Genomic DNA, 23,553 nt, shown 5'->3' with positions numbered 1-23,553 from the left:
TTGTACTTATGTGTTTCTGTGCCTAAATAAACTTATTTATTGTAAGCTAATTCTTTCTTTAATGTTAATGTAAATAACTCAATTTACCTCATTCCTAGTATATCTCCATTTATTCTAACTGATTTTCACACAGCTGAGTTAGTTGTTTTAACTTTAAGGTTTAAATAATAAGATACTACAAGGAGTCCAATGGAAATAAGTCACTTTGTATGACTTTTTGGGTTATCCTACGTAATTTACACTATATATGCTAATTGTACTTGTGTATACCTGTGCCTAAATAAACCTACTTATTAAATTACATTACCTACATACTGCAGATGAGAAATAAATATATATATGTAAGTGACATGAGGGAGCCATAATGACCCAGTAAAACGTGAGTTCTGGTGCACCTTAACAACCCCAACAAGAGAGAGAAGAAACTAGTTCACTTCCTCCTCAACTTGTCATCAACTCCTTGCAATCTTTTGCAATAATTAATCAATAATGTAACCAGGATAATTGGTTAGTAAAGTGAGTTTTTGGCTGCTTCTCACGGTGAAGAATTGATATGAATCTAATTCTTGTCCTCCATTAATTTTATTTTTTGGTGTGACGGACATTTATTTTATTTATTCACAAGTACACGTAAGTAGAATTATAAGTAGTATAAATTACCGAGGATAAACCAGAAATGTTAAACAAAGTGACTTATTTCTACCTTGAGGACATTTGGTTCAATGTCTGTAATATTCACGTCCCCTGAAGGGAGGTTCCTTGACGCTGGTGAAGGGCTCTTGATCCAGGGAATTAGATCTGTGTTCCGGTTCCCTGAATTGACCCTGAATACCTTCCATCCTCCCCTCCCCACATAAGCTGTATAATCCTACGGGTTTAGCGCTCCCCCATGATTATAATTATAATAATATGCATGTCATCATCATATGTGTCTCCTCAACCTCTCACATGTAAAGTTAACTTTGTAAAGCAACAAAAATACTGATTTTTTTCTGTTTTTTCTTGTATAACAGGAACACACGAGATGTGGTCTCGGACCGGGCCGCGGGGGCGTTGACGCCCTGAAACCCTCTTCAGGCATACGTTCTTTTACCTAGGACCCCAGTGGAAATAAGTCACTTTGATTTTTTTGGGTTTATCCTAGGTAATTTACACTACGTATGATAATTGTACTAATGTGTACCTCTACCTGACCAGCCGGACTGTGGCTCGTACGTTGGTTTGCGTGCAGCCAGCAGTAACAGCCTGGTTGATCAGGCTCTGATCCACCAGGAGGCCTGGTCACAGACCGGGTCGCGGGGGCATTGACCCCTGGAACTCTCTCCAGGTAATACCTAAATAAACTAACTTGTTTGCTTACAAAAGACTAACATGTGAAGTGCAAATTTAGAGAATGTTCAAAATATCATTTACGTATAGTGTACAGTACAGTATTTTTTTTCCGAGTCCAGACAACTGCCACCATACAATGGAAGGAGAGAGTGGGACAAGTGTGGAGGTGTTGGAGGAGGTGTTCCTAGAGACAGCAATAGAAGGTGCCCCATACACTGACAATGGCTCCATCTATAACTTGAATACTGTTTTGGAGGATCTGGTGAGTAATGGACCTTTACTGAAAGCCGTAAAATAAACCACCATATGTAACTTTTGGGAGATTTAAAACTGCTGTATTATTAGCTAGACTTTTTTGTGGTTGCATTTTGTACTCAATTAATACTTCAGTGGAACCCCTTTGCTTTACAGTTATTTAGTACTATGATGACACAGTTTGCCAGCTTTCTATTAAATATGGCTTCGTAATTCTTAACCCAGAATTCCAACAACAATGAAATGTGTTTTTTTCTAGGATATTTAATAACATTACTAATAATTTTGCCTTACATTGCGCAATGACTACTTTGTTATGTGTAAAATCTTTAATTATAAGTGCATCATTCTTCCTTCAGAATAATCCTGACCTGGGGTACCTGGTACTTTCCCTGCTAGTGGCTATATCCTGGTCAATCTACATCATTCTCTTCAATTCAAGGGTTCAGGGAAGCATTTTGACTGCCATCCTCCGCAGATTTGTGAAAAGCGGTGATCTAACAATTGGTGAGTGTGGTAGCATATTACATGTGAGCCCTTCTCATTGGAGTTTCTGCTATGTAACTCATAGCTTACTTTTGCTTTGACAGAGTCAAAGGAGTCTAGACATCCTACATACTGTCATGAAAGTAATAAATTTATGTAAATAGTACTGCGACTGAGCCGCTGACCTCTCTGGCAGAAGCTCACATCCATTTCCACTAGACTATAGATGTTATAAGTCTTCAGAATAATTTTTTATTTAGATACCAGTTTGTGAAGGCCTCATTTTGTGCCTAAACAGTAAGATTAATGTAGCACGAGCTTTTCAGTCAGTATAGATTATGTATTCAAAATTTCAGACCATAAAGTGTGATCTCACATAACTGTACAAGCAGCAGTTTTATGGGTGTTGGAGTATGTGCAGTAAACCCCTTATTTACACGCAGGTTATATTCTTGAAAATTGGTGCATAACATACAAGAACATAATGTGAAGTAAAAAATATATGGGGAAAAAAGTTACATTAGACACACTTCAAAATTTACCAAACAAATTTTTTCACTATTGTTCTAGATGAAAATTTATGTGGGTGTCTGGCTGAGACTGATGACTGTCGCTCTCGTGTGGATGGGTTACAGAGTCTAGTCAGTAGTGGGTGATTGTATTGGTGTTATGTTTTGTTCAGTAGGTGATAGTATTGGTGTTAGGTTTTGTTCAGTAGGTGATTGTATTGGTGTTATGTTTTGTTCAGTAGGTGATTGTATTGGTGTTATGTTTTGTTCAGTAGGTGATTGTATTGGTGTTATGTTTTGTTCAGTAGGTGATTGTATTGGTGTTATGTTTTGTTCAGTAGGTGATTGTATTGGTGTTATGTTTTGTTCAGTAGGTGATTGTATTGGTGTTATGTTTTGTTCAGTAGGTGATTGTATTGGTGTTATGTTTTGTTCAGTAGGTGATTGTATTGGTGTTATGTTTTGTTCAGTTGGTGATTGTATTGGTGTTATGTTTTGTTCAGTAGGTGATTGTATTGGTGTTATGTTTTGTTCAGTAGGTGATTGTATTGGTGTTATGCTTTGTTCAGTTGGTGATTGTATTGGTGTTATGTTTTGTTCTGTAGCAGTATAGAGGTAATCAAATTTTTTTTATGAAGACAGCTGCACCTTTTTTTAAAACTTTGAAGCTATCCATTGCTGAACCTAAACTGGTGTGAAGACTCCCTTTTCACACAGTTTTGTAGTAGGATAGGATTTATCTGAACATTAAGAGGGGCCTCATTCTTTGTTTTTTTTCCTTTGATAAAGTTTCTCTCTCTTATTTATCTGTAGTGACTTCTTTTATACATGTGTAGGTGGTGCTCTATATGACTTAATTAACTTAATACGTACATGAGATTTTATTTTTCCTCGTCATTTCTAGTTGTATGAATGGTTGAATTGTTAACACACAAAATACATTTCTAGATCAACAAGCAACCACATTTATGATGTACTTTGTTAAAAACCTTCATCAGTTTGAAAAAAAAAAAATCACTTAAAAAATTGGTTTAGGTTCTTTTGAATGCCATGGATCTAACATTTTTCCCATACATTATTTGTATTTCAGTTCGTAAATTTACATGAAGCACTGTGTTATATGAGGTCTGCCTGTATGTACTGTATAAGTTAAAATTTACCAAATTAATTGGAATTTAATAAAGGTTTTTGAATTCTAATTAAAGATGATTAATTATCTTTAATAAAATGAATTAGAATTAATTATAAGAAGTAAGTTTAATTTTCCAGATAATGATACTGAAGTTGATTTTCACTATACTCTTGTTAAGTGAACACAGACATCGTACATAATTGAATTTTTCCCCCTTGCTTTTTTTAGGTTCATTTTCCTTGTCTGTGCTGTCAGGCAAGATTATGTTTCGTAATGTTGTATATGTGACAGAAGATTACAGCCTTCGCATTGTTGATGGAATCCTCAAGTTTAGATACTGGCTGCCCTATGTGAAGCGGGAGCTCTCAGAAGGTGAAGTTTAATTGTAATATTATAATCATCTCTGCAGTTGTAATGTTAACATTTGGTGATTCATCTCATCAATATCTCCTTCATATTCTTAACAATTACCTTGCTATACTTTTAGGCTCACTTGCCCCTTCAAGGAAAAAGTGGAATATACATATGCCAGTTCATAGATAAGTTAGTTTTTTTTTTTCCAACACATCATCCATATCCCATCAAGGAGAAGGGGTTACTAGTCACCTCTTAGGACATGCATGGTTTACAGAGGAAGAATTCTTTTCCACTTCCCAAAGGAATAAGTTAGGTATATTAAGTGATTTTACATTGTTAATATTTTAGCAAAGCAAACATTAGTTTTAGTGCAGAGTAAAAAGACATCAGAAAAATTTACATTACTTAATTTTGCGATTTTCCTTATAGAAGGACTAAGGTTTTGCAATTTTTAAGTTATATTTGTATTTCAGATATGTCACACTGTGATCATAGAGTGTGGCTTGAACTTAATGGGCCAGAACTTCATATCTACAATCGGTCACATTTGTACAGCAGATTAGAAAAGTCATTTGGACTGGAAAGTCAGCTTGGGGTCATGAGTAAGACTGGCAAGAATGAGGATGAAGTAACCACTGAAAATATGCATAATCAGAATCACGACATGAGCTTCTGGCAGGATTGGAGAGACCTTATTCCTGTCATAAAGATCGACCTTAATATGGTGAGTCCTCTTTTTAAGTTTAATTGTAGTCTTGCTGAAACAGTTTATTAAAGGAAGGTTGACCCATGACTAATAAATGGCTAATAGAATATTATATATATTCTTCTTTCAACGCACTGGCTGTATCCCACCAAGGCAGGGTGGCCCAAAGAGAAAAGCGAAAGTTTCTCTTTTTTAACTTTAGTAATGTATACAGGAGAAGGGGTTACTTGCCCTTTGCTCCCCGCATTTTAGTCACCTCTTATGACATGCATGGCTTATGGAGGAAGAATTCTGTTCCACTTCCCCGTAGAGAATTATATATTTTTATTGCAGCACATTAATTTTTAATATACTGTATGTTTTCCAGAATCCTCTGCTCTCATACTCAGACATAGTATGTCAAGCTTATTGTGCTATTTTGGGTTAATTGTAGTACTGGTAGGTCATCTAACAGACTTTTTATTTTATTTTTTTTTCAACAAGTCGGCCGTCTCCCACCGAGGCAGGGTGACCCAAAAAAGAAAGAAAATCCCCAAAAAGAAAATACTTTCATCATCATTCAACAATTTCACCACACTCACACATAATCACTGTTTTTGCAGAGGTGCTCAGAACACAACAGTTTAGAAGCATATACGTATAAAGATACACAACATATCCCTCCAAACTGCCAATATCTAACAGACATACTCGTATAATACATACTGTAGTTTGTTTTTTCACCTATCCAGCTGTCTCTTTCCAAGGCAGGGTGACCCAAAGAAAACACACTGATCATTCATTCAGTTGCTGTCTTGTCAGAAGTGTGCTGACATCACAGTTCAGAGTACTCTCCAACTGGAGCATCCCCACCCCTTCTGCAGCGTGCAGGCACTGCCCTTCTCACCTCCACGAATGACTCAGTGGTTCATTAATTATTTATTTTTAACACACCAGCTCTCTCCCAAAAAGGCAGGGTTTATTATTATAAACATTAAATAAACTGATGACCCTTGAATAGCACGGTTGTCATGGTCCTGAAAATGGTGTGTTTTGTTCAAAAACAGAAAAAAGTTGAATGAGACATGCAGCATATGGGAATATTTATTGAGGAAAAGTTTTGCCACACAGTGGCTTCATCAGTCCAATACAAAGAACATTGTAAAGAGAGGAGGAGTTTGAGGTAATCAGTTCCTCAGCCTGGAATTGGACTGATTACCTCAAAGCCTTCCTCTCTCTATACCATTCTTCTTTGTATTGGACTGATGAAGAAGATTCCCATATGTTGCGTAAGTGTCTCATTCTTCAACTTCTCGGTTTTCTAAACTACTTAGCACACACACACAAGAAAGTGCTATGTAAGTTGAAGAACATGAGGGAAAAATAGTTCCTTGCTTTGGACCTACAAAAAAGCCATTGTAGATATCATTCCTTGTTGATTTAGAAATACATGTTATGTACCAAAATCTGTAATACTGTACATTAAATTCTTAGTTACTTAATAAACTTGTTTAACAAGGCCAGGGAAAAGCTGGTGTTCGATGCAGTATGCTGTGCACAAATGCAATTGTCTCTGAGAGCTAGCATTATGTAATGAAGCAATGTTCTTATTATAGTTCTAAGGCAGTGTTCTTTTTATGGTTCTGAGGCAGTGTTCTTATTATGGTTCTGAGGCAGTGTTCTTATTATGGTTCTGAGGCAGTATTCTTGTGATGGTCCTGAAGCAGTGTTTATCATGGTGTTGAGGCAGTGTTCCTATGTTACTCAAGAAACAGTGGTTATCATGGTGTTGAGGCAGTATTCCTGTTACTCAAGAAACAGTGGTTCATGGTAAGTAGAGTACTTCATGCTTCAGAGGCAATATTCCAGAAATGTTGTGTTTAGAGGTGCTCTTGAAGCAGGATGTGTGTTGCTTGCTTGGTGTTCCGGCAATGGCACACTTTTTTTTGTCTTTCAGTAATGCTATCACAGTATGGTATTAATCACATGCTTTAATGCCATTTCAGTGTATTTTATGCCTTTAAATATTATATATACAGTAGTTGATATACAAAATATCAATGTTTTAGTCTTTTTTTTTGGGCAACATTAGTAGATTTTCACAGATGGGAGATAATTTGTTGGACACTCAGTTTTAAAGGATATTAACACTGCTAATGAAAATTTTCTACTGAATAATATTCCTAACAGGCCAGGTTTGTATTTGGCAACCGTCTGGTGGCATCGACGCTGTTGCTGACAACTGACAAAGCAGAGTGCAGCTACACAACCAAGCCAGCAGCCTGCTCACTCGACCACTTCATGCAGGTCCTCACAACTAAGGCAGAGAACTTTCGGGTATGTCATCTGTGACTGACATTTATTAATAAATACTACAGCTACTTCTAATGCAGAATTTTATTGGTCTAATAAATCATTTATCTCACATTAACAATTATGTAGTTCCTTCTTTTTTATGTTGAATTATTAAATTCTGTGTTTTGTACATAATAACATTTATTCTTGAAGTGCTGTAGACCTTTGTTAGTTGTGGAGATGCTGTATATATTCCTGAGGTATCCTTAGCAGTAAATAATATGCAAAATATTTTCTTAGCTTGACTACTCATGTAAAATAAAGATTTTCTGACAGCCTTCATGATGAGAGCAAAGATGTAAAAGTAAGCAAGAGAGAGAGAAACAGAGACAGAGAGAGAGAGAGAGAGAGAGAGACAGAGAGAGAGAGAGAGAGAGAGAGAGGGGGGGGTGAGAGAGTATGCTCCACTTTCTTGGTTTGCCTGCCCCCCCTCTCATCTGCGACTGCTTGACAGAGTAGAGAACAGAGCAAGACGTCTCATCTCTCGCCTGGACCCATCCTGGATAGATCTGTCATTTCAGCAGAGCCTTCAACACAGGAGGGATGTGGGTGGCCTTACTGTTATGTACAAGGCCAATATTGTCACAGTACCACACTTGGATCCACTTCGAGGACAGCATGAAACAAGCTTTTATGCCACAAGACTGGCAGAAAGCAGCAACTTCACTCTGGCTGTACCCTTCTCCAGAACTTCACTCCATCTGAGATCATATATACCCAGGATGACTCGTGTATGGAACACATTCGTACAGCATAATGATGTCAACGAGATAAAGTCAGTTGATCAAATGAAAATGCTGGCCCACGGATGGCTCCAACTTCATCCTGTTCCCTACTTGTATGTCTCATAACAATAAAAATGCTTTCAAATGAGCTGATGTAGGTAACAGCTCTTAGCTTGCCAATAAAGTTAGGAATCCTTAACCTGTAAATAGCTTGTCAATAAAGCTAGGGATCCTTAACCTTGTCAAACCATGTAAAAAAAAAAAAAGAGAGAGAGAGACAGAGAGAGAGAGAGACAGACAGACAGACAGAGAGAGAGACAGACAGACAGAGAGAGAGAGAGACAGAGAGAGAGAGACAGACAGACAGACAGACAGACAGAGAGAGAGAGACAGACAGACAGACAGAGAGAGAGAGAGACAGACAGACAGAGACAGAGAGAGAGGGGGGGGAGGCATTCAGGGATGAGGATAAGAGAGTCTTTTATGTCAGCTGCTGTGGCCAGAAAACCTGCAGTTTTATCTCCCTTCCTTCATTCTTTGCATTTATAATAAAAATATAGTGGTACAGACAGTATTACTGTATGAAAAGTGCTGAGTATATGTGTAAGTTTATAGTTAATGTTGTTTTTTTGAATATAATTGAAGGTTAGGTTAACACTTAACATCATAAAGTTAATCATTGTAGCCATGCTTGCCACCATCAGGTTCTCTCCTTCACCAAAGACTGAACACATCCTATATAGAAATTACCCATTCAACAGGAGACCAAAATCCTTTAATTAAAATTTCGTCAATAAAAGATATTCTTTTCGGCTTAAGCTCTTGGAAATTCTTCTTCATCCTAATGCATTTTAGTCTGAGTGCTTGTGAATTTCTTGAAAGAACAGGTGTTCAAGAATAAAAAAAAATCCATATTATTAAACTTTCTTCTTCTTTCAACAAACCAGCCACATCCCACTGAAGCAGGGTGGCCCAAATAGAAAAGCAAAAGTTTCCCTCTTTAGCTTTTGTAATGTATACAGTAGAAGGGGTTACTAGCCCCCTTGCTCCCGATATTATTAATATAATAATAATATAAATTTTGTTAGTAATTATTGCTTTTAATGAAAAATGTGGACAAAAGTCATGTTAGATGCCTGAGAGTGAACTGCCAGGACCTACTTAAGGGCATTTGAGAAAGTATTAAGAAAAAAAGCTAGAGAGTTGTTGCTGCTGCTGTTCTATAAAAAAAAGATAATTTGTGCTGTGAGTCATGTTAAAACTGCCAATTTAATATATTTGATGTGTTAAATATGCTAAACAATTTGCTCAACTAAACACATGTTAATGACTATCAATATTCTTATTCTCATTACTTGTAATCATAATTCAACCTTAAAGAAATAATTGTCTCCTTGTTTGTACTATTTCTAATGTCCAAATTTATGTTTGTATACCTACTGAGTAACCTATATCTAGGTCTTAAGTAGTCTGTAAGCATTATTATTAACCTGTAATAAATGCTCTGCATGCTGGTTAGTGGCTTTCTTTGTGCTTAACAATTTTTTTACATGTAAAACTACATTTTGTATACACAAATAACCCGCACATAAAAGAGAGAAGCTTACGACGACGTTTCGGTCCGACTTGGACCATTTGCAGTCACACTGTATACTGCAAAAAGAAATAAAGTTTGTTTTGTTTTGCGTTCTCCCAGGGATGTGGTGGACCATTATTACTCAATATAGCATTAAGCTGTGGTTGCCATATAAATTTCTCATATAACTTTCTTAACATGTAATGAATTCATGAAATAAATTTTTACCACCAGGTCATCCTTGCCCCAAGTCCAAAATATACGGGTGTTTTGGATGAGCCGCCACGGTATATGGGGGAAGGTTTTGTGGTGATGTCATCAAATCTAGTGCACTTCTATTATTATGTGGATGAGCCAGGTCCAGTGCCAGAGCATCCTCAGGTGAGCTGTTTAGTCAATTGTTCCCTAATTCATTCCAGTGTAATGCAAGCATCCTACTATAAGGCTACATCATTCTTGGTTAATGATAACATTCAAGTTGATGATGTGAACATAACTGAGGTCTTGATTATGTGTACCCCATAACCTAGGAGTGTTAATATTTATCACTGAGAGGAAGATGGGCATATAGGAGAGAGTGAATATATGTGAGTCTAGGATGTCAAAAAGAATACTGTACTACCCACATCCAGATTTGTCTAGCCAGGTGATTTTCCTGAATCCCTTCACAGATATTATTTTGCTGACACTCCATCAGTATATCAAATCCCAAAAACCACTTTTCTTATCTCATAACAGTCTATATGCTCACTTAACTAAGATTTGTTAATGAGAACATTGATGATTCATTCAGACAATGCGACTCCCAAATGGCGACGAAGTGACTGCTTCAGCCCCTGTGTGGGGTCTAGACATTAAGTGTGCAAAGGGCACCAACCTCAGCTATGGTCCCTGGGCTGACCGCCAGAGAGAGCAGCTCTTTCGCTTCTTTTTCCCACAAGATTATCAGACAGCAAAGGTGAGGTGAAAATCTGTAGTAAACTGTTGGGAATTTAATTGTGCAGACTTGGAAAATCTCTCATACTGTTTCTGTAGTGTTCCATCTGTTTTTAGCCTTGTTTGTTCCATTTCCAAATTAGTAAAATTCTCATAAGACACCACAGTAAATTGCCGTAAACTCTTTCATAATGTAACTGTACATAGTTCACTTTTGGCTTAAAGTCATTGAAAATTTTCAGCATTTCTTTCATAAAGTTTTGAAACTTGATTTTATGCTGTATTAATTTACTAGAAAGCTTCCCGTCACACACACACTCACACATCAGAAAAAAAAAAAAAAGAGAAAAGTTTAGATAAAGAGAAGAATGAGAGAGAGAAGCAAGAGTGAGAGAAAAAGAAAATAAAAGATAGAAGACAAGACAATGGAATTTGTTCCAAGAGGAAGTAATAAATGCTTAGAACCACTGGAAATTTTAATCTATTATGATGTAAATGCTGAAGACGGCACTATACATAGCTCTGCTCCCGGAGTTATAAAGAAGCAATCACAGATAGGTCATTTTCCTTTCCATTCTTTCATGCTCATAATTTTTCTTTATGAAAATGACAGAAATCATTAGTTTATTTTGCCTTAGATGCCAAATGCCCCGGTTCCTGGAGAATTGCGGCAAGTTCAGCAGTTTGACCTGCGCCTCAGCATACTAACTGAAGCCACAATTGATATTCTTTTCTCTAAGGTATGTGTTAGGGTTTTGTTCTTTTTCTTTAATGGCATTTTTTATTTTTATTTTATCTTGACGAAGGTCTCCTACCTAGACAGGGTGTGACCCAAAGAAAACATTCACCAGTGTTCACTCAGTCGATGTCTTGTTTAAATCCTTTGTTCACTTGGCGATAGCCTCCCTCCCTCCTTTCCTCCTGCATATTTGAACCTCAGCCTCACTCTCTGCATAAGAATTCTAAGCTGCTTTTAGTAACCTTCCTCTTCCATACATTTGCCACGTGGCTCTGAGACCTGGTCATGGGGCGGGCTGCAGGGGCGTTGACCCCCTAAACCCCCTCCAGGTATACTGTTTCCATAGCATATGAAGTTTTTAGTACCATATTTATTTAATGATAAATATTTGCTATTACTGAATTGTCAATTTTTTTTTTTGTACTTTTTCCGAGTTACTTATTTTTTCATACTCAAGTTTGTGATCTCAAACAAATTTATTTACATTATTTATAATGTATGGAATACATGTTGCAGGAGAAAGAAACTAATGCTGTGCACATGAATGTTCAAAGAGGTTCCTACTTTGAGATGACACTTCCTTGGACAATTCACGAGGATGGTTATGTTACCAAGATAAGAGGTCAGCTGTTCCATGTGGATGCATCTACCAGTCTGCAGGTGTGTGTGTACTCACCTAATTGTACTCACCTAATTGTGGTTGCAGGGGTCAAGACTCAGCTCCTGGCCCCGCCTCTTCACTGATCGCTACTGGGTCCTCTCCCTCTCTGCTTCCTGAGCTCTGTGTGTGTGTGTGTGTGTGTGTGTGTGTGTGTGTGTGTGTGTGTGTGTGTGTGTGTGTGTGTGTGTGTGTGTGTGTGTGTGTGTGTGTGTGTGTGTATTATTCAGTGTTAAAATCAACTCTACTTGTAAAGGTGATGCTCCATTCTACAATATCAGTGGAAAACATCAAATGAAAATTTGTTTGATTTCTTATTAGTTCATAAACTAAAAAAAAAAAGTCATTTAGTAAATTGCTATAGATTTAGATTTTTTTTTTTAACATCGGCTGTTTGCACTGAGGCAGGGTGACCCAAAAGAAAGAAAAAACACAAAAATAAAGAAAAATTTTTTTATTTAGATATTTATTCATAAAAATTAATAATATATGCAACATAAGTGAGAAAAATTACATTTTAAATACACTAACATATATGATGTTACAGTTTTGAACTGTATTATTGGCATGCCTCTGGCAAGAAAGTAATGGAGTGAGTGATGATGAAAGTGTTTCTTCTTTTTTTGGGTCACCCTTCCTCGGTGGGAAATGGCCGATATGTTAAAAAAAAAAAAAAAAATTTTGACAAGCCCATATTACACAACATTTGCGGCAAGTCTTACCAGAAGTGCACAGACATCACAATTGAAATGACCCTCTGAAGTGCAAGTGTTGCACAGAACTCAAATCCAGATAACAAAATGTTATTGAATCTTTTTACAGACGAATCTCCAGCTAGCGTGGCCATGACGAACTCTAGCTCAAGTCCCCTCAATGCCGTCAACATGACTCACGAAATCGAAATGACACGATTGCAAACAAACCATACAACGGGTGGGATTGAACCCGTGGTCAAAGAGTCTCAAAACTCCAGACTAGCTGGTCCAGTGGCTAACGCGATGGTCTGGAGTTTTGAGACTCTCTGACCGCGGGCTCAATCCCGCCCGTGGTATGGTTTGTTTGCAATCGTGTCATTACGATTTCATGAGTCATGTTGACGGCATTGAGGGGACTTGAGCTAGAGTTTGTCACAGCCACGCTAGCTGGAGATTCGTCTGTAAAAACTTGCATTTGTGGTCACAGTGGTGCCTATGCTAACGTTATTGAATCCTTGCATAAATCCCTTCACAAATGATACATAAAATCCCTGAAAACCACTAGTCTTCACTTACCCCAATCTTACATGCACACACATTACTTCTGAATGCTAAAGCCTCATAAAGGCTCTTACTGTCACCAGCATGTGACTGAAACTCCCTTAGTTATTACCTCACTGTTCTGTACATAAAATAGTTATTAGTATTTTACATTTCTTATTTCTCCACAGTACCGTAGCCTGCTCGAAGCCGAGACCCTGGACTACGGGGTGAGCATCCGCTATCCTCGTGTGTGGAACCACCACCAGACTTGGAATATGCAGTTGAGCAGTAGCAAAGCAACTTACCACTTCCTCTATGCACATAAAGAATTCTTTCAAGGTGAAACACCACTACCATGTCGTATCAGTGTATAAGGCTTTTCGTAATATACAGGAGTCATTACTATTTTTGTCTATGGCGAAAAAAAAGGCACGATACACAAATAACCGTGATTGGAACAATACACAATAACCTGTACATAAGAGAAATAAGCTTTTGATGTCATCATAAACTTCTTTTCTGCTCTGTGCAGGTTATTTGTGTATTTATCTGTGGTGCATGGGTGTGCCAAGTGACCAACAACCATCACTTGGTACCACAAACATTATTATCTGGGGTGCATGGGTGTGCCAAGTGACCAACAACCATCACTTGGTACCACAAACATTATTATCTGGGGTGCATGGGTGTGCCAAGTGACCAACAACCATCACTTGGTACCACAAACATTATTATCTGTGGTGCATGGGTGTGCCAAGTGACCAACAACCATCACTTGGTACCACAAACATTATTATCTGTGGTGCATGGGTGTGCCAAGTGACCAACAACCATCACTTGGTACCACAAACATTATTATCTGTGGTGCATGGGTGTGCCAAGTGACCAACAACCATCACTTGGTACCACAAACATTATTATCTGTGGTGCATGGGTGTGCCAAGTGACCAACAACCATCACTTGGTACCACAAACATTATTATCTGTGGTGCATGGGTGTGCCAAGTGACCAACAACCATCACTTGGTACCACAAACATTATTATCTGTGGTGCATGGGTGTGCCAAGTGACCAACAACCATCACTTGGTACCACAAACATTACACATTGCCAGCAATTTTAAAGTGATAAGAGATTGGCCTGGGGACTTATCAAATTAAAAAACTATTGTATTCCCTACTCCATTAAATACATGCTGTGTAAGTTATATGTGATTGTATATAATGTTTGTAGGATGACTTGGAAGATGTATAAATGTGTAGTGAAGGGGAGGCAGCTTAGGGAAGGTTGGCGAGAGGGGGTAAAAGAGGTTTTGTATGCGGTGGGTTTGGACATCCCTCAGGCATGTGTGAGCATATTAGATAGGGGTGAATGGAGGCAAGTAGTTTTTGTGATCTGATGTGCTGTTGGAGTGTGAGCAAGCTAATATTTATGAAGGGATTCGGGGAAACCAGTTAATAGGACTTGAGTCCTGTAGGTGGGAAGTTCAATGCCTACTCTCTGAAGGAGAGGTGGGGATATTTGCAGTTTTGGAGAGGCATCAGAGCTGTAGTATCAGTGCACCTCTGGTGAGACAGTGATGGAGTGAGTGATGGTGAAAGTGTCTTCTTTTTCAGGTCACTTTGCCTCAGTGGGAGATGGCAAGTGTATGAAAAAAAAAGATGTGTGGTTTGATACATTACAACTCTGTATGAAATTTTTGTCAAGCCCATATTATGCACAACATTTTGAGTAAACCATAAAGCTAAAAATTTAGTGAAGTTACATTGTTTGATTACACAGTTTGATATCATGGTGAGTATAGAAGGTCGAATGTCATTCAAAACAGCAGTATGTGCAAATAATGCTATTTTTTATTAATCACAAATTATGTGCAGTAAATTAATTTTCAGATTTAATTGAAGACTGGTCTACACGTGTGCCCCCTGACTTGCTCCACTTTGTGCCATACTCTTGGAATTTTGTCCTTAAACTTCAACAGTTCGAGCTTGTTACTCTTGCTAATGGATACAACTGGGTGGATTGTTCCTCACAACATCAAGCCAACGGTAAATAGTGGCTTGTCTCTTCCTTTTTATATCAGTTACATATTTAGCTGTTTTTTATCTATGTTATGTATAAAGAGAAGGATGGTCCAGTTTATCATCAGGTTTAGCACTAGTTCATTCATCAGGTCTAGCACTAGTTCAGTCATCAGGTCTAGAACTAGTTCAGTCGTCAGGTCTTGCACTAGTTCAGTCGTCACGTCTAGCACTACTTCAGTCATCAAGTCTTAGCACTAGTTCAGTCATCAGGTCTAGTACTAGTTCAGCAGTCATCAGGTCTAGCACTAGTTCAGTCGTCAGGTCTAGCACTACTTCAGTCATCAAGTCTTAGCACTAGTTATCATCAGGTCTAGGCAGAATTTTTTTTTTTCCATCTAACAATTAGCTAGTATCTTTATAGGAGATTAAGGGCTTGGGGAAAGATAGATAGGAAGAAAAAGAGAGAGAGAAGGAAGGAGGGAGAGATAGATATGCTCTGCTATTTATTTTATTTTTTAAGTGAAATCTTTTGATTGTGTGAGAAAAAGAGTGTAGTTCAGCAGCAGTAGCGTGTTACGTGGTTAACACAGAAGTCCTTATGTTAGAGCAAGAAAGTAACATAGGGTGATTACAGGTGGGCTGATATTTCTAATACCTTATTACAAAAGAATTGTTACTGCAGGTGATGCATGAAATATAATCTACACTTGACTTCTTTTGTATTAAGCTTAAGTACATAATTAATATGACTCAGCCTACCAGAATAACAATCTCATGTCACTTGCATTTTATTTGTGTTTACTGTGCTTTCATTATATTTGTTTGCAGCTGCTATATATGAGCTCTGTGCTCATTAATAGTAGTTACTCCTGCAAAATTCTTCCTTTTGTCTGACATGGTTAAAAGATTTTTGTAAGAAAACAGTAAAGATGACACACTGTTATGCTTTCTCTTTTGTACTTTTTCTCTTGTGTCTTCTCTCTTGTTTACTTTCTAAAATCACTTGCTCAGCTCTCTCTTGATTAACCCGTAAATGGTCCAAACGTATATATACGTTTTTTCAACATTTGAAAGTATGTAAAAAAAGTAGATCTTCTTTTTGTTTTTCTACATTTGAAAATGTGTAAAAAACTTTGATCAACTTTTTTTTTTGTTATATTTGAAAATATGTAAAAAAACTTAGATCTACTTTTGTAGCACTACACATGTGAACGTAGATCTGCTTGGACCGCTTACGGGTTAATAAACTTAAGGAATTAACACTGTGTAGTCATCCTTCACCTGTAATCATCTCATGTCATCCTTAGTTTATTTGACATCCTTCCATATCACTTTTTGTTTTGTTTCTCATTCCTGTATACTACTTTCCTTTGGTTTTTGCTCATGATGGAATGTCAATGTAATGAGACATAGATGAAAATGGAACTTTATTGTGAATAATGAAAGGTGTATGCAGAAATAAAAGACGAGTAATTTTTAGTATTTAGTGTTTGTTATTTAGGCTTTGCAGTTTTATGTAGTGCTGTGCTACTTATGAATTAAGTGTTTTTCATGATATAACATAATTATTTAAAACCGTACATTAGACAAACAATTTACTAAAGATTTCAGCTGACAACATTTCTTTCTCACTTGACTACTGCAGTGTAATTTATTTAATCTTGTATATTACTTGGGTGTCACTATTTAGCTTTAGATTTTTTTTTTGTTAGTTCAGCACTATTTCACATTAAACATGCTTCACTATTATGGTAAAATTTTGACACTTTTTGGTTTTATATTAAAATATTTCTTGTATCTCTCTGAAATTTTTGTGCTGCTTCCCATGATGCATTTATTAACAATAGTATTTCTTCCATCAGCACATGTTGCCTTTTGTGGGGAGCTGTTTGAACTGAAATTCTGTCTACCATTCGTTGACTTTCTGCCTGAGACGGTCCTTCTCAAGTTTGCAATTTTGGCTGAAGCTGTAGACCTCAGTCTCTATCTTCCACCGTCCAACACTTCACGCAACATCATCACAGCTCTGGATCGAAATGCCAAATTGGTAGACAAAGAAAACAGACCTAAGCAACTATTTTCTAATGATAAATGGAGGAAATTCTGCAAACTCAGGTATGATAAGTATCATGAGAATATTAAGTACAGTAGTTAAAACATACAAACAGTGCTTGTAAAGAAGAATTGAGTAAATAAGAACATTAGAGTAGAGGTTCACTGTAGGCCGCCTGGCCTATGCTGAACAGGTTCTACTCACACCCTACCACTCTTATTCATATTTTGTCTAATCTATTTTAAAAGTTTTTCCGAGGTTATAGTGATGCAGCTAAAATCTCTCTCTCATACCCAAAATTTTTAAGCAATATGGACTAAAGTCACTTCTGGGGCTCTGCTGGGATTAGGGGCCCCTGAAGCTTAAGCTTCATAGTTTCATAGTAGATCCACCCCTGATGAGGTCTCCCCTGTGTATTGTGTATCACATCCGGAACAGAGTTTGGTTTTGACCCCAGCACAAGTTACAGTCTAAATGTTTTCTGGAGGTGGGAAGTACAATGCCTTCACTTTCAAGGAGGGGTTTGGGATTTTGGCTGTTTGGAGTGACATCTAAACTGTCATACCTGGGCACCACTGCAAAGACAGTGATTGTGTGTGAATGATGGTGAAAGTGTTTCTTTTTTTGGGTCACCCTGCCTAAGTGGGAGATGGCCGACGTATTGATAAAAAAACTAAGATTGATTTATTCAGTATTGTATTTATATTTCCCTAGGTAGTAAGTTGGTAGACAGCAACCTCCCAGGGAGGTACTACTGTCCTGCCAAGTGAGTGTAAAATGAAAGCCTGTAATTGTTTTACATGATGGTAGGATTGCTGGTGTCCATTTTTCTGTTTCATAAACATGCAAGATTTCAGGTACATCTTGCTACTTCTACTTAAACTTAGGTCACACTCCACATACATGTACAAGCATATATATACACACCTCTCTGGGTTTTCTTCTATTTTCTTTGTAGTTCTTGTTCTTGTTTATCTCCTCTTACCTCCATGGGGAAGTGGAACAAAATTCTTCCTCCGTAAGCCATGCGTGTCATAAGAGGCGACTAAAATGCTGGGAGCAAGGGGCTAGTAACCCCTTCTCCTGTGTATATTGCTAAATTTAAAAGGCGAAACTTTCGTTTTTCCTTTTGGGCCACCCCACCTCAGTGGGATACGGCTGGTGCGTTGAAAGAAAGATTACACCAGACATTCACTACATCTAGTGACCATGGCAAGAACAAGAACTCTATGGCCAATAAAGGGTTGTCCTTTAAATTTGATGAGTTTATCCAGGTGTATATTTAAAATGCTTTCTTTGTCACAACACATTATTAAAGCTGCATGTACTGTAATGTATTGTACCAGCCGTATCCCACTGAGGCATGGTGACCTAAAAAGAAAAACGAAAGTTTTTCTTTTTAAATTTAGTAATCCCAAAGAAGATATATGACATAATTTGAGGGAAGACCTTGATGTTGCAGTGCTGGGTGGGTGGACTGTTGGCAAGTGCCAGAGCTGAGGCTGGACATAGGCTACACTTACCATCCAGTGCCTCCCCTAGGACCCTCACCTCAGGCTAATGTGTCCACTCCAGAGAAGGAGGAGCTGCTGCTCTCTCCCATCAGGGCTCCTCATCGCAAGAAGTCTCCCATGGAGATTATAAAGGTAAGATTTGTGGAAGGGAATGTATTATAAAGAGAAAATCTGTGGCCCCTTGCTCATTGTGCACAAAAAGAGAAAGAGGAGATACAATAACCACATAACTTCATAAGCATTATGAAACATTAGAAGGATTCTCTACTAAGAGTATCATAACTGCTCAAGCAGTCTTGAATAATAGCGAGTAGAGGGCTAAACAGTTCTGACTTTTTGTTTCCTTTTTTCATAACTAGTTTTTCCCCCCCAAAAAAAGATGCATCCAATTTTATAAGTGTTATTTTTATGATGCAACAGCTCTAGTGAGTTTTTCTTCCCTCCAGAACATTACTCCTGAGCAGTTTGATCCAACATCAATGACACCAGACTGTTTCAGTGTTGATCTTCATATTACTCAACCATCCGAGATCAAATTATATGGATCTATTCTCCGTCAGTTCATACATCTCAAGGTAATTCTGCATGAAAAACCTGATTATTGTTCATTATTTCACTGCTAAGCAGTGAATGAAAATGTGTTTGAAGTGTTGAAGACTTCTTTATGAAGGAGAGTTTGTCCCAAATTTTGTCTGTGACCGTGGGTTTCAAACTTTGGATTATCATGGATAGGTAAGTTAGATGAGAGCAAAATTAGATCATTTAAGTACTTTTTACAAGAATTAAGAATATTTTAGAAAGTTGCATTTAGCGAGATCATTAGAATTTTGAATGAGGGAAAGATGTAGAGTTAGTATGGGTATAAAAAACAAGATTAGCATCGATTGTTCAACAATTAGTGTTTTTCTAAAGTAATAAGAGTATAAAATTTGTATGTAACAGTCAAATCATGTGAAATTCCTTTGGCATGTCCCAAGGTCCCATCAGATATCATTTATATTCTTATTTGAAAAGCATTAAGTAGATTACGGTGGACCCCCGGTTTACGATATTATTTCATTCCAGAAGTATGTTCAGGTGCCAGTACTGAACGAATTTGTTCCCATAAGGAATATTGTGAAGTAGATTAGTCCATTTCAGACCCCAAACATACACGTACAAACGCACTTACATAAATACACTTACATAATTGGTCGCATTGGGAGCTGATCATAAAGCGGGGGTCCACTGTATTTAATTGAGTTATCTCCTTGAAGGGAAACTACCAGAGTGAGTGTGGTGTCACCAACAGTTAGGGAATGATTATAGTCTAACAGTATGTTAGTGGATATTGTCAGAAGGATGGCAAAGATATATGAAATACTCCTATAGTAAGATCATCTAATGATTAACCTCCAAGTAATTTGTGTATCACACTGATATGTCCTAATAAGACAAGATTTTAATTTGTTTTACAACAGCTGTCTCCCATCAAGATAGGGTGATCCTAAAAAGGAAACATTCACCATCATTCGTTTTGCCAGATTTGTGCTGACATCACAGTCAGCTGTATCCCCCATCACTGTAACATCCCCACCCCTCCTTCAGAGTGCAGGCACTGTCCTTCCTATCTCCAGGACTTGAAGTCTGGCTAACTAGTTTTTCTGAATATCATCATAAATGTTACTTTGATCACACTCCAACAGCACTAGATATGAGGCATTACACAACAGGAAAGAACAGGCAGTGCCACAGCCATAATGTGGGTTAGTAAACTAATTGATTCCTTAATGTTTCATCTGTTAGTGGGAATGTGTAGAAATTGTCTTATGCATCTGTAAGTTAGGTTCAGAACCCCATAACATAATATGTAACTTAAGCTTCTTAACTCCAGTCTTCTCCATGCCTGCCACTTTCTTTATTGTATAAATTTGGTGCTTATTCTATTCTGCTATTCAGCGCCTCATATACTGTATACTGTATATATATAAAGCATTCAACAGTGTTAAAGAATGAACTAAGGAGAAATGGATTTGCTACTTTTTTTAGTTGAATCTTCTTTGTTTTGTTATTACACCTATTTAACCCGTAAACGGTCCAAACGTATATATACGTTTTTTCAACATTTGAAAGTATGTAAAAAAAGTTGATCTTCTTTTTGTTTTTTTACATTTGAAGATGTGTAAAAAACTTTGATCTACTTTTTTTTTTTGTTATATTTGAAAATATGTAAAAAAAACGTAGATCTACTTTTGTAGCACTACACATGTGAACGTAGATCTGCTTGGACCGTTTACGGGTTAATGACCAAGTACAATATCATTTGAGGGATACTGTGGGATTCTTATTTGGGCTACACATCCTACAGTTGACACATTTCAAAATGTATGTTGATGTAAATCTAGATTTCTCCATGGGGAAGTGGAACAGAATTCTTCCTCCGTAAGCCATGCGTGTCGTAAGAGGCGACTGAAATGCCGGGAGCAAGGGGATAGTAACCCCTTCTCCTGTATATATTACTAAATTTGAAAGGAGAAACTTTCGTTTTTCCTTTTGGGCCACCCCGCCTCGGTGGGATACGGCTGGTATGGTGAAAGAAGAAGAAGTAAATCTAGATTCAAATACAGCAGACCCCCGCTTAACGATGACCTCCCAATGCGACCAATTATGTAAGTGTATTTGTGTAAGTGCGTTTGTATGTGTATGTTTGGGGGTCTGAAATGGACTAATCTACTTCACAATATTCCTTATGGGAACAAATTCGGTCAGTACTGGCACCTGAACATACTTCTGGCATGAAATAATATCATTAACCGGGGGTCCACTGTACTGCACATGTAGCCAAATCAAACTTGCATTTACCTCCTCAGTGTTTGTGTAATCCTACTGTTTCTACTTTTTATTTAATAAAATCTAGAGTAAGTTGCTTAACTTTTGAGCAGATAAAATACTTCATTATCATGGTACAGTGCTTCTGTATCATGGTACAGTGCTTCTGTATCATGGTACAGTGCTTCTGTATCATGGTACAGTGCTTCTGTATCATGGTACAGTGCTTCAGTATCATGGTACAGTGCTTCTGTATCATGGTACAGTGCTTCTGTATCATGGTACAGTGCTTCTGTATCATGGTACAGTGCTTCTGTATCATGGTACAGTGCTTCTGTATCATGGTACAGTGCTTCTGTATCATGGTACAGTGCTTCAGTATCATGGTACAGTGCTTCTGTATCATGGTACAGTGCTTCTGTATCATGGTACAGTGCTTCTGTATCATGGTACAGTGCTTCTGTATCATGGTACAGTGCTTCTGTATCATGGTACAGTGCTTCTGTATCATGGTACAGTGCTTCTGTATCATGGTACAGTGCTTCTGTATCATGGTACAGTGCTTCTGTATCATGGTACAGTGCTTCTGTATCATGGTACAGTGCTTCTGTATCATGGTACAGTGCTTCTGTATCATGGTACAGTGCTTCTGTATCATGGTACAGTGCTTCTGTATCATGGTACAGTGCTTCTGTATCATGGTACAGTGCTTCTGTATCATGGTACAGTGCTTCTGTATCATGGTACAGTGCTTCTGTATCATGGTACAGTGCTTCTGTATCATGGTACAATACTTCTGTATCATGGTACAGTACTTCTGTATCATGGTACAATACTTCAGTATCATGGTACAATACTTCAGTATCATGGTACAGTGCTTCTGTATTATGGTACAGTACTTCTGTATCATGGTACAATACTTCAGTATCATGGTACAGTGCTTCTGTATCATGGTACAGTACTTCTGTATCATGGTACAATACTTCAGTATCATGGTACAGTGCTTCAGTATCATGGTACAATACTTCAGTATCATGGTACAGTGCTTCAGTATCATGGTACAGTACTTCAGTATCATGGTACAGTGCTTCAGTATCATGGTACAGTACTTCTGTATCATGGTACAGTGCTTCAGTATCATGGTACAATACTTCAGTATCATGGTACAGTACTTCTGTATCATGGTACAGTACTTCAGTATCATGGTACAATACTTCAGTATCATGGTACAGTGCTTCAGTATCATGGTACAATACTTCAGTATCATGGTACAATACTTCAGTATCATGGTACAGTGCTTCAGTATCATGGTACAGTGCTTCAGTATCATGGTACAGTACTTCTGTATCATGGTACAGTGCTTCAGTATCATGGTACAATACTTCAGTATCATGGTACAGTACTTCTGTATCATGGTACAGTGCTTCAGTATCATGGTACAATACTTCAGTATCATGGTACAATACTTCAGTATCATGGTACAGTACTTCAGTATCATGGTACAATACTTCAGTATCATGGTACAGTACTTCAGTATCATGGTACAGTACTTCAGTATCATGGTACAGTACTTCTGTATCATGGTACAGTACTTCAGTATCATGGTACAGTGCTTCAGTATCATGGTACAATACTTCAGTATCATGGTACAGTGCTTCAGTATCATGGTACAGTACTTCAGTATCATGGTACAATACTTCAGTATCATGGTACAGTGCTTCAGTATCATGGTACAATACTTCAGTATCATGGTACAATACTTCAGTATCATGGTACAGTGCTTCTGTATCATGGTACAATACTTCAGTATCATGGTACAGTACTTCAGTATCATGGTACAATACTTCAGTATCATGGTACAGTGCTTCAGTATCATGGTACAATACTTCAGTATCATGGTACAGTACTTCAGTATCATGGTACAGTACTTCAGTATCATGGTACAGTACTTCAGTATCATGGTACAGTGCTTCAGTATCATGGTACAATACTTCAGTATCATGGTACAGTGCTTCAGTATCATGGTACAATACTTCAGTATCATGGTACAGTACTTCAGTATCATGGTACAGTACTTCAGTATCATGGTACAGTGCTTCAGTATCATGGTACAGTACTTCAGTATCATGGTACAGTACTTCAGTATCATGGTACAGTGCTTCAGTATCATG

The 23,553-nt window shown here is 37.6% G+C and overlaps 1 protein-coding gene across 16 annotated transcripts in view; it reads left to right on the top strand.

Moving 5' to 3' along the window:
- Window positions 1-361: 361 nt before the first annotated feature.
- tweek (transmembrane protein KIAA1109 homolog tweek) overlaps window positions 362-23,553 on the top strand; it is a 120,554-nt gene continuing 97,362 nt past the window's right edge. For 14 of the 16 annotated variants that reach the window (XM_070103214.1, XM_070103213.1, XM_070103217.1 and 11 more), the window contains exons 1-15: window positions 362-507; window positions 1,452-1,594; window positions 1,947-2,094; window positions 3,943-4,086; window positions 4,545-4,795; window positions 6,947-7,093; window positions 9,647-9,793; window positions 10,206-10,370; window positions 10,987-11,088; window positions 11,604-11,747; window positions 13,172-13,322; window positions 14,876-15,031; window positions 16,870-17,122; window positions 18,523-18,706; window positions 19,021-19,149. In XM_070103214.1, coding sequence (XP_069959315.1) covers window positions 1,469-1,594; window positions 1,947-2,094; window positions 3,943-4,086; window positions 4,545-4,795; window positions 6,947-7,093; window positions 9,647-9,793; window positions 10,206-10,370; window positions 10,987-11,088; window positions 11,604-11,747; window positions 13,172-13,322; window positions 14,876-15,031; window positions 16,870-17,122; window positions 18,523-18,706; window positions 19,021-19,149 — 2,247 coding nt within the window. In that variant the 5' untranslated portion in view covers window positions 362-507; window positions 1,452-1,468. Of the gene's footprint in view, window positions 517-1,187; window positions 1,328-1,451; window positions 1,595-1,946; window positions 2,095-3,942; window positions 4,087-4,544; window positions 4,796-6,946; window positions 7,094-9,646; window positions 9,794-10,205; window positions 10,371-10,986; window positions 11,089-11,603; window positions 11,748-13,171; window positions 13,323-14,875; window positions 15,032-16,869; window positions 17,123-18,522; window positions 18,707-19,020; window positions 19,150-23,553 lie in introns of those variants that run through there. The other 2 variants (XM_070103202.1, XM_070103203.1) reach the window with 2 other exon arrangements.

Source organism: Cherax quadricarinatus, chromosome 84 (assembly GCF_038502225.1).
Source record: "Cherax quadricarinatus isolate ZL_2023a chromosome 84, ASM3850222v1, whole genome shotgun sequence".
In the NCBI taxonomy this organism is placed as follows: domain Eukaryota; kingdom Metazoa; phylum Arthropoda; class Malacostraca; order Decapoda; family Parastacidae; genus Cherax; species Cherax quadricarinatus.
Note: the sequence above shows the minus strand (reverse complement) of the source record. Positions and strands in the feature narration are given on the sequence as shown.